Raw genomic sequence first — 11,920 nt, 5'->3', positions numbered from 1 at the left:
GGATACTGGTAGTATTCAATTATCTTCTTGTACAGAAATGACAATGTAAGAATTCAATGTTTACTCAGCATTAAAAAAAAAAAAGTTTATTTAAAACAAAACCTGGAAATTTCATTTTTTATCAGATACAAGTAAATAACATTTGTATTGAGGTTATCAAAAGCTGCAATAAAAAATACATTACACAGTTACGCAAGTGAGATGCTTCATACTGTACAGACAGTCAGCTTCGCCTAGTCTGAATGAAATGACCCAAAGCTCTCTTGGTTCAACTTGGGTTTAACAAGGTATACATGTTTTTTGATATTGTACAGGGAGTGACTATGGTATTAGCTGGGACATGCACTTAAAGACCCTATAACTTAACGCTGTCTTCTATTTTGAACATCCATTGCTTGAATAGCTCATTTCTATTTGATACTTTAGGATGCAGAGGCATTTTAATCCTCCAGTTAACTAATTTTCTACTACGTGGCCATGTAACAGGCTGGAGCAGGGGACAGAATTAAATACATTTAAACCAACATGTTCCTTGTTGTACTGGTTCACATTGAACACTGTGAGATACTGTACATATAAAATACATTCTCTCTTCCGGAAAGGATCCTTTGTAAAGAGTGGTACAACCTTAATAAACAGCATTCCCTGGTGTTTTTCTCCCCGTTTATCGTAGATGTTTCCTTGACAGTAAAAGCATTGCACAGCAGTTTCTAAAGCAGCCACTGGAAGACGCTAGGCTGCGAATGGGTTAGCATGCATAGTAACATCCTTAATGCGAACTTCATTCAATGGGCGGAATGTCTTTTCATTGACCGGAAGCTTCTCCAACTCATCTAACGTTTCCAATCCATCTATCACCCTACAAGAAAAGCAGAGCATCATATTACAGAACACCTACAGCTTTACACAGGTATGACTGCAAAACAATGATTACAGCTGCAATACTCATTTGCAGATATTGAATGATTTCAGTTTTCTTCTTTGCCCCTAGAGCTCAAATAGGGCAATTTTTACAAAAGGAATGTTATGACTAGGCTTGCTACTTTTCGATTTTAAATTGCTAAAGCTTATTACACATCTAATTCTCAAAAAATATGAGTTAGACTGAAATACATTTATATAGGATAAGCCACTCGCTATTTTTTTTCTTACCAAAAATAATCATTTAAGATATCATCTCTAGTCTGTGTAGTTGTTATACTTGCTGTCTGTTCCGTCTCCTTTCTGCTCTGAATGGCTAGGGGTTGCTGTCAGTCAAATCAGTGGTTCCTTAATAGGCTAGTGTAGTTTCACCGTCAGTAATTTCATCCTGTCCTGACAGATCTCGTTGGCTGAAGTAGCGCTAGAATGCTCTCATTCGTTTAAATGACTGTCAATCATCAAGACTGACTGTGCACTTTCATTTGCCAGCTACAGCGCATGTCATTCAAATCGCCTACTTTGAAATTGCTATTATAGGTATATACGGTAACAGTTACTATTTTGATTTGAAAATGGGACGCAAGAGAAAAACACTTAATGAGTATTGTGCACAATACTAGATCATTTTGATGACAAATGCTTCAGATTCCTGTTCATATTTCTTGGCAAGTTTTAGACGTTTCGTTTTATGAATTTTGTTTAAAAGTGGTTTGCAGCGAGGTCTCTGTGCACACAGCTCTTCTGTGTTCAGGTGGCTATAAACGAATTCTTTCGTGCACTATTATACCTGATGCTTCTAAATCTTTCTTTAAGTCCTTGGCTGTTAATTTTGGATTTTGTTTAGCTGCTCGGACGATTCTTCTACCTGCTCTACTCAATTTTCTTTGGAAGTCCACTTCTTTCAAGCATTTCAGTTGAATTTGTTCTATGGTACTTCTTGATTATTGCTCCGATTATGGATTTTGGTTTTCCATACTTCTTTGATACTGCTCTGTAGGCATTTCCTTTGTTGAAGTTTGCTACGAGTGCTTTTCTCTAACGTGAATCCAACTCCTTTGTCTTGACCACCATCTGCTGTGTTGCAAAAATGTTCTTCTGGCTGTTGACTTTATAATTCAGCTAAATTACTGTGTAATGGTTTCTAATCAATGAATATATTTTTTAATTAGTTATATTACATTTTACACACTTTTAATGTAAAGGTGCCAATACTTTTGTCATGAACACAAATTTTAAACTGCTAATGTTCTTTTTTATAAAGATTGTTTGTTAAACTACCAGAAATTGTGTATTTTAGTCTTTGTCAAATTAGTGGCTAATGTTCACTAAATGCTTATACAATAACATGTTTTATTGAATTCTTATATTAAGTTTGCCAATAATTTTGTCTGCGACTGTATATGAAGTCAGTAGAACCTTAAGTGGTCTCTGAGGTGACAGCAGATTTATTAATTAACTTCCAGAATTGTTCGTTTTTCTTGTACGAAACCCATGATCAAATTTGATACCAATTTAAAGTCATTATCTCAAAGTGTTGGGTCTTTATCATCCAGAAACCAAAATATTGAAGTTAAAAGGCCTCACTACTACTTACTGCACTGAAAATATGAAGGCAGCACCTCAAAGGAATGTTTAAGAATTTCTTCTGAGACTTACTTTCCAAATATTGTGTATTTCATATCAAGATGAGGCTGTTTGCCATATGTGATGAAAAACTGCGAAGCGTTGGTATTTGGGCCGTTGTTTGCCATGGACACCACTCCTCTGACATTATGCTGAAATAAATTATAGCATGCACATCTGTTAGTTAGGCCTATCACAACCAGTAATCACAATAGACATAGGTTCACATGTATTTGTTAATGTCTTTCAAGCTGCATTTTTATTGCAATATATTAATATTTCAAACACAAGTCATGTAGGGTAAATTACCAAAATTCTAGGTATGTCTGATAAGACAAATCTCACATTACACCCACTTTAGTAATCTTTGGGGTGATCACAAATATTAGTCACAGTTGTTCACCCTACACACATCCGTTCTACTTAGGTGTATTAAATTTAAAAAAATAAGTGAGAAGTAACTATTTGTATACAATATATGCCTAGTACAAGTGTAAAATAATGACCCATGTTTAACAAGGTCATGAAAACCAAACATACAGCACTTGTGTCTCTAAAAATATGTAAACCACAAAGAGGATCCTATTTTAATTACTGAAGCTTGTTTTTACATTAGTACGTAAAAAAAATAACTTAGGATTTTGAGGTAAAAGATTATGAAATACAGGTTAACTAGAAATAAATACTTACCTTAAGATGTTCACTATATTCATCTTCAAATTTCCGTCCCCAAATGCTGGTTCCACCTTTCCCTGTACCTTTGCAAGAAAGTTAGGGGCTTGGAAAATACATTTACAAACTTAAACCCATCTGACTATGGCTGTAAATACAGCGTGTCAGTGACATTTGTCCCCCACTACAGCAGTAAATACTAAATTAGATGTCACGAAAAAGCTAAATCTCCATGACCTAAGATGCTAGTTTGACATACAGCGAGACAAACAAATGCCTTTAAATACAGCGTACACATATTGTGATACTCTCAATAACTTGTGGTAAAGATTCAGAGTTTCCTCACAATTATACCATATACTAGGTAACTTGATGAAACACATAGGCCAGGTAAAAACACCTTTGTGTTTTTTATATACGTTATGGCGGTAAGTATGAAAAATAAGTACGTGTACAGCTCATTTATTTATGCATGTATTTATTTATGTCGCATACGGGACTTTGGACTGGGACAGTTACCTGTGGGGTCGCCTGTCTGTACCATAAACCCTTTGATGTTCCGGTGGAAAATGCAGCCATTGTAGAATCCACTGGCACAGAGTGCTAGAAAATTCTGGAAATTACAACAACACAACAAATTAGTAAGCCAGTATACCGGAACACAATTTTCACAAGATCTGAATGTAATCCCTGAATTGCTGTGTTTACTCACCTCACATGCTTTTGGCGTTCGTTCACAGAAAAGTTCGATTTTAATATCTCCCAAATCTGAGTGCAACGTCACTGCCTAATTGAGAGAAACGTAAAAGCGAAAATGTGTTTCATGCATTGGGGTTTGTCATAAAAACGGATTCATTGCATAGTAGTTGTTTTCTCAATACGTTACTATACAATAATCATTTCATTTTAAAACTTGTTTAATAAAAGTCATACATATGTCAATCTATACAGTATGATGAACATTACAATTTATATACTTACAAATTTGAAATACATAGCATCTACTGTGGTACAACCGACACCAGTTTCTAAACTCAGAGGACTCATATAAATACGCGGGTCCACACTTCTCAACAATACTAAGAAACTTACATTATCACTCTACTCTACATTACCATGTTGGAAAGGATATTAAAACACATAGCGTTTAGAAATAATGCAATTTACCATTCTCGAAATAAAATACCCAAATATCCACACCAGGTGTCGTGGGTGTTACACCTAAACAATTCCTACCTAACACCACAGACAAAACAGGCAAGTGTTCCGTTGTAGAAAATGTAAATAGACCTACATGCATGCAGCAGTTTTGTTTGAATCATTGTCTCACTTACTAACATAACCATACAATTTAGTGAATTAGGTGCAATACAATGCTGTAATGCTGGGTTAAATGTAACACACTCTGCCTTTTATGGGATTTTAAAGCACAGTTCCATGCAACAGGTCGCGCTGTGCTGCTTAACCATCCACAACATAGTAATCAAAGGAGCAAAATCCTCATTTACTATCACTGGAGACTTTTACTTACACCAGTAAAGGAATAGTATACTGCTTGTGTAAAGTGTAACACACTGAACTTCAGAGAAACAAAACATAACCTTTGAATATTTTACATATAGATAGATCATAGATAAGGACATCAGGTAGATATCATATCAATAAATACAAATCATTGAACATCTCTCACCCGCTAGCCCGTATATATGACATGCAATTTGCAAAAATGACACTGTATTTAAATTGTGTATTGTTAACCAAGACGTAGGCTGAGCACATGGTATAAGTTTGAATGAAAGCATGCAAGAGAAGTAGATTAGTGTTGCCCAATCATTGTTCCGCTGATTCTGTCACACAGGCGTGCTGACGCTGAGACGCTGCCCTTCCTTCCAACTCAGCGTCCGCACCGGCCGTGACGTACACGGATTCTAAAATGGCGGCAGTAACGATCGCTTTGAATTTTAGCTCAGCGGATAAAGTTTAAAATAACCCTCTAACGGTGGAGTATTAATTACACTGGGATATGCACACGGAGTAGACTTATAAAGGACGTTTCAATCATGGACTCTGTTGTAGGGGAAGACCCGACCCTACCTCTTGATTTCAATGGCAGGTATGCACTTTTAGCGATGTATGTCAGTTAAATTTACATCATTTTAAAATTTCAAACATTAAAATTACAAGACGTCAGATGTTAAGGTTGTCACCGGGCGTTCAGATGTTCTTTGATTTTTTTCTTTGTGTTCTTCTAAGTTTTAGTTTTAAAGCATTTTCAGTACTTGGTGTCTTTTGTTATATGTTTGTCCTGTAGTAGTTATTATTATTATTATTATTATTATTATTATTATTATTATTATTATTATTATTATCATGTACGACATACGCCACGTTTTTGTAGTTGTGTAAAAATCGTGGTGATGCAATTTACTGGTAGAGTCAAGCAAAGCAAAAGACCAAATAACTTCAAGACTTGAGTTGTTAAACATAAATACAAATGCATGTACCGCGTTATTTTGTTCGAATAGCTGGCATGTTTCCATAGGTATGTATAAGTGGGCAGGGAAATGAACGGTATCGTGGCTGTGCTGATGATGTCATGGAGAAGAAAATAGTCGAGAGAGCTCTGTGTTGTTTATAAATATGTCACAATTTAAGAACTATAAATTAATCGATAAGTTTGCTGGCGACGAGACGAAAGAAGTTAAATGATAAAGCAAAATTACAAAATACAAATTACAAAATACCTTCTGTCATCTGTGTCAATTTAGATGAAAGCGGAAACTACCAACCTAAATAAAGGAAAGTACCTCATGAATGTTAAAAACATCGGTAGTCCTCTAGGTTTAGTACGTGTTGCAATATAATTTTACCCTACTGGAAACTGGGCTGTTAATTGCAATAAGAGAATTACCTGTACAGTATTGCGTCAAAGCCAGTAATAACAGAAAACATTATATCAACGTTTTGACTGGTCTTTCCCAATGGCTTGAATGTTTCTCAAAAGCAGCTGCCATGTGTTGTAATTTGTAAAGTCATTTTACCAAATAATATAGGTTTCATTTCATGTTCAAAGACGAAAGCCCAGTCGTTTTGACCAGGTCACCAGGGTGTAAACTGATAATGATGATGCTGTAACTGATAGCCTAGGTGTCTTATTACTTGTTGCTGTGTAACTTGATGCTTTAATTCTAGAGGTGCAGTGTGGTTATAAGGAAGGTGTTTGGAATTGTCATTTAATGGCTGCACATGGCACCAAACCTATTGTTAAATTATTTAAAGCTGTAGTATCTGGTAATGCTGCTCAATTTTAAACTATCCTTGTTGGTCTGTGGTACTAGTATTCTGTAGTTTAGCTTTGATTAGCCACTACATAATTATGTGAGACAAATAAACGTGTTGTTGCTACTACAGCATGTGATGAGGTGATTTGATCTCTTCATTAAGAAAGCAAAACCGAAATAACAAAAGGGGAATAACGTTTTGGAGGAAATCCCTCTAGTAGGAAAAAAAAGTATTAATAGCACAGTATGTTTTAGCCATATTGGAAAGCAGGGGTAATTTAAGCATGGCACGTAACAGAAGTACAGTAATTACCATTATATTGGTGGTCTTAAGTCTCCGCTTCCACAGTGCCACACATTATGTTTCAGGTTGGGTCTGAAACCTGTGATCGCAAGGGCTTACAAATGAGATTCCAGATAAAGCCTTCAGCAGTGGGAATGGCTTGGTACAGTGTTTTAGGGGTGGAAAGGATTTGGATCGTTTCCAGTATTCTGGCATCTTGGATAGTTTTATCTAATCCAGATCTTGATGGCGCTGATGAGTTTAAACATTTTGGAAGTCGTTAGGACAAATGGATGAACCACAATTAATATGTGTCTTTTGCATATATAAAGCTTAAAATAGAAGGGAGAGTATTTTGAATGCTAGACTAATACTGTAGCTGAAGATATAGGTTCTTGTAAATAGTACATTGACATATTTGAAAATATCTGAAATGGTATATATGATTTATCAACATTCAATTGAAACTCCTACGGTTTTAATTCTCCTGGGTGAAATGTGTTTATTGTTTTATTATTTATTTCTTAACAGACGCTCTTATCCAGGGCGACTTACAATTGTTACAAGATATCACATTATTTTTACATACAATTACCCATTTATACAGTTGGGTTTTTACTGGAGCAATCTAGGTAAAGTACCTTGCTCAAGGGTCCAGAGCCGTAACCACTACTCCACACTGCTGGCCTATGGCAAGATTACAGTTATTGATGATGTATTGTGTGGATTAATTGGTTTGACAAGTTTCATTGTCTTGGATGCACAAACTTTGCAGCCACATTAATAATGGAGTACTTAATGGATTTTCCTGAAGAGGTCAAATGCATGTTCAAGGATTACAAATGGGATTTCAGTTATATTAAGGGTGTACTGTACATGCACCAGCTTTTGTTTCAGTTCCAGGCACTCCTGTAAGTGGTAAGTGGTCTTTGGGTTTGTAACTTTAACAAGATTACAAAAAAAGTAAAAAAAAAGATTACAGCATTTCCTGGGTGATCATCATTTTTCCCCCCAATCCGCAACTTCAAAGATTCATGCTGTTCAAATAAAACCTATGGCCCCAGAGAGCTAGAAGTTTAATTAAGGGCTTTTTCATGGAATATTTGCTTTAGAAAGTAGTTGGCCAGCATTAAATTACTTGCTCTAATCTTTGGGAAGGCAAAGAAACTTGACAGTCAAGTCTTTTTCTGGTAAAGCAGAGGCTAAACTGTGTAAGATGTTAATTGCTGTAGTATTTAAGTGAAAAAACATGTGTGTTGTGGTACTTTAAAACGATACCTTGTGCTTGGAGGTGTATTGGAGAAACTTCATGAGTGGATCTGCGTCTTTCTTTGTATTAGCAAAAATCTTAAATGAAATTGACTGTATCTTGCAGGGCTTAACATTTCCATTAGCCCTGCACCCAGTCCTGGTTTCAGAACTACATCCAATTAAGCATATTCGTTAAATGATCAGGAGCCAGGTGTTTGACATTAAATTAGCTATTCCCCCTCTTGCATACATGAACAACTTCTATTTGTAAACGTGCAGCCTGGTTGGGATTTCCATGCTGTCATAAGATCGAGCAGTTCAGAGCAGATTAACTAGGGGCCTGAGAGTCCTGGTACCTGGTAATGTCTATAGTAATACCTTCAAAAGAAGTTCTGAAGAACAAGGGAAGTTCTAAAATAAAATTTTTTTTTAAAAAATCACCTTTTTCCACGTGTTGTATGCTTTTTATTTATTTATTTATTTATTTATTTATTTATTTATTACTAATAATACTGTACAGTTGTTTCTTTCTGGTATCCAGGATTGTCCATTACTAACCAGATTCATTCACATTATAATTAGGGCTTCTGTTTTTCGTTTTTTATTCATTTCATTTTTCAGTACTTATTTTTAGCTATTTTCGAGTTGTACGTAAGTCTTTTTTGTTTGGGGCTTTCGCTTTTTATATACTGTATGATATTCAGTTTAGTTTTTTCCTCTCACAACATGTATAGTAACTCGACAGTACTTGCACATTTTTTCAATTGTACCTTATTTCCTTTGCTGTCTTCCACAATGAAATCCTTATGGTCACAAACATATTCAGTTTAGTTTTTTCCTCTCACAACATGTATAGTAACTCGACAGTACTTGCACACTTTTTCAATTGTACCTTATTTCCTTTGCTGTCTTCCACAATGAAATCCTTATGGTCATGAACATACTCCCTATCAAACTGGAACTCGAACTGGAATATAGCTTTAAATCTCGAGAGCAAGTACAGTCCTCTGTTTCTTGTAATCTCATTTTAAATCTCACAAGCGTCTTACAATCCTCCAATAGAAAGGTAGGAATGTTCTGCCACTCAGTAGTTTGGGTGGGTTTAAGTATTCATAACGAATCCATGCAAGATAAGGAAGGACAAACAGGAAGAAACATGAAGAACCAGCACAACTCATTACACCACAATGAACAGCAATTCTTACTAGCCACCTGCCACAGCTGTCAGTGCAATATCAGTTACAGTACGTGAGAGATAGTAAGGTTTGGATACTAGTGGTATTGCAGTTTTTTAAGCTTCCCCAAAGAACACGCTCCAATACAATACAGTATATGCATAGTGATTCCTACGTGCTGTGTAAAAAGCAAAGTGAAAGCTGGTGAAATGGAAGCACATCAATAATTGTTATATGTTTTATGTGCTCAGCTCTGCATGTATAGTAGGGTCTATACCCGGTGCTGTTTAGGTTGCAGTGTTCTCATGCTGAATATTTGATGTATTGCTGCTGAGGATGAGGTGCATGCTGACTGTACCAGGATGACCTAGAAAAGGTTTTGCACAGACACGATGACCTGACTGAATGGTTTTGAAGTTATGGATGATACAATATCCAGCCAGCATTTGCAAAGACATTTAGAGACTTGCCTTATATAAGAACTATTATCAGTATTGGTACTTTTTACAGTACAGTTGGTGCATCTGAAAGTCATGTTGTGTTGTACAGGGAAGCTGTTTTACTTTAACTTTACTGGTTCTTGTTTTTTGGCAGGGGTCTGGTTTCCTCTGTAAAGCCTAAATCATTTTGACTCCCTGATAGCTATTCCAATGACATTATCTTTATCTGAGACACAGAAAATGGACTCCAAAGCATTTTTTCCTGCAAATACTCAATCCCACTCCAAGAAAAGTAATTAATTTGTAACAATGGGCCAGATTTACTTTTGTCTTTAATTAACTCCTACTTTTTAAGCAACAAACACGTTCATTTTACAGAACTACACTAGGACCAAACAACTTTGTCATTTATTCAAAGCCTTTAAAAAAACTCTTCAAGTTGTTTGCTTCTCACTGTTACATGGAATTTTCTTTTTAAAAAAAAAAAAAAAGGAAAGACAACCGATACTATACCTGACGAATTTGAAACAATGTTTATTTATTTTTTTTAAAAAAAAATCTATAGATGTATGTTTTTCAAATTCTGTAGTTTTTATTTAATCATAAAAAGACAAGTTTGCAGCAGTAAACTTTTCTGTACTACAGCAACAGAACAGTGCAATATCTAACATTCTTCTCCAAATAGGTCAAGTCTGCAATCATAGGAAGTTATCAATCAATTGATTACAGAAGCTGCCAGCACACGACATGTTTTGATTGGCTGAAACATATCTCAGTACAGCAGTGATGCTCTTTCCAAATATTGAGTTTTTGAACTACATCATAGCATGATGTATGGTCAGCTATCTACAATAATAATGTTGCTAGCTAAAGATTATTATTGGAGTATTTGTATTTTATTAAGTTTTGTATTTTCCCTTTTGTTTAAATTCCTGTTTAAAAGCCTGGTTTTATAATAATAATGCCAGATTTTATTTTATAATTGTTGAGCTCTTCTTTATTACAGTAGATCAAACATTTCAAACAGAAATAACCCAGGTTAACATGCTATTGTTTTTTTATTTTTTATTATTACAATCAGATTCCTATTTTGGTGGTGGTGGTGTTTTGGTTTTTTGGGTTTTTTTTGTACTGTAAATCACTCTTTGAAAAGAAGTCTTTCTTTTGAAATTGTAAATTTCTTTGAATAAACTGCAGTATAATGGCAGTAGATAACCCAAGACCCCCTTACAGCACTGCTTAGTTAAGTAGAATTTGTGGATTTTGATAGTTACTATTTTAGATACTGTCTTTTTTATTTATTGTATGCCAGATATTTATCATTTTAAATGCTGCTATTGTTGAGGTGTCATTTCGGATCAGATTTCCAGATGGATCCATATTTTCCAACACCTCAAATTGCCGCCTTATGCGATCAAGATATAATCATTGCAATGCAATTGGTTTGAAAATTATACAAGTCTGTTGTTTGCTCTCCTTTCAGTTCCAACGTGTCCAGGGTCCCCAATATGGCAGGTGTTGGAGACTCCCAGGATTATGTGCCAGGTATGGTCCTAAAAATACACTAAATAAACTATATGTAATTGCACCATTTTGTTTTGTTGTTGCTGTTTACATTGTGTATGGTTCCTTTCATACAGTTTAAGATTGAGAATAGAATAAATGTACTTTAGGTTCAGTATTCTAATTTAAATTAAAAAAAAAAAAAAAACATTGAATCACATAATTCTGTACAGTTTTTTTTGCCATCGATTTTTAAATGTATTTTTTTTTCTAATACTTAATAGCTTGTTTTCTATTGACACTAATGTTGCAACTTTTAACTTGTATAAATTATTTTGTCTGTTGGCTCACTTCCAAGGAAGGACTGTGTCAGGCAAGAAGCAGCTGTAGTAAGATGGGGTTTAAATAAACAAAGAAGTAATTGTTCAGAACTATCAGTGCAATTGTAATTGCGTCCAAAGCAAAGTTGTTTATGTGTTTTAGATGTGATGATAGTTACATGAGCAGCTAGACTTGAAAGTTATATGCTTTAGTTTTAAGAAACAGGATCAATCTTTTTTACTAAACATGATTGAAATCTAAACTTTAGTCCGGCCTATTGTAAATGTGAAAATATGTATTATATTATCAATACATTGATTGGCCTGTCTTGTGCTTTTATTGTTTGCTAAATAAAATAGTGCTTTTCATTTCTAGTGCCTAGCTATTTACCTGGGGAAAAAACATCTCCAACCAAAGCACGGGCGATGAAAGAATATGAAAATGTAAGTA

At 35.0% G+C, this 11,920-nt stretch overlaps 2 protein-coding genes across 7 annotated transcripts in view; one reads left to right on the top strand and one right to left on the bottom strand.

Moving 5' to 3' along the window:
- Positions 1-70: 70 nt before the first annotated feature.
- LOC117396802 (peptidyl-prolyl cis-trans isomerase-like 3) lies at positions 71-4,463 on the bottom strand. Of its 2 annotated transcripts, none has more exons than XM_034909038.2 (6): positions 4,384-4,463; positions 3,929-4,003; positions 3,736-3,829; positions 3,235-3,302; positions 2,578-2,696; positions 71-859 (listed from the first exon to the last, which is right to left on the bottom strand). In XM_034909038.2, exons 1-6 carry the CDS (start codon positions 4,384-4,386, stop codon positions 733-735), a joined length of 486 nt encoding a protein of 161 aa, XP_034764929.1. In that variant the 5' UTR covers positions 4,387-4,463; the 3' UTR covers positions 71-732. The 2 variants fall into 2 exon arrangements, with proteins under 2 accessions (XP_034764929.1, XP_058861738.1); XM_059005755.1 differs by lacking the exon at positions 4,384-4,463 and adding an exon at positions 4,198-4,295.
- Positions 4,464-5,043: 580 nt separating this feature from the next.
- The window catches only part of LOC117396918 (myomegalin-like), a 59,274-nt gene continuing 52,397 nt past the window's right edge, over positions 5,044-11,920 (top strand). For all 5 annotated transcript variants that reach the window (XM_059005743.1, XM_059005744.1, XM_059005742.1 and 2 more), the window contains exons 1-3: positions 5,044-5,329; positions 11,130-11,191; positions 11,846-11,913. In XM_059005743.1, coding sequence (XP_058861726.1) covers positions 5,277-5,329; positions 11,130-11,191; positions 11,846-11,913 — 183 coding nt within the window. In that variant the 5' untranslated portion in view covers positions 5,044-5,276. The remainder of the gene's footprint in view (positions 5,330-11,129; positions 11,192-11,845; positions 11,914-11,920) is intronic.

The sequence above is a fragment of the Acipenser ruthenus genome, chromosome 31 (assembly GCF_902713425.1).
Source record: "Acipenser ruthenus chromosome 31, fAciRut3.2 maternal haplotype, whole genome shotgun sequence".
In the NCBI taxonomy this organism is placed as follows: domain Eukaryota; kingdom Metazoa; phylum Chordata; class Actinopteri; order Acipenseriformes; family Acipenseridae; genus Acipenser; species Acipenser ruthenus.
Note: the sequence above shows the minus strand (reverse complement) of the source record. Positions and strands in the feature narration are given on the sequence as shown.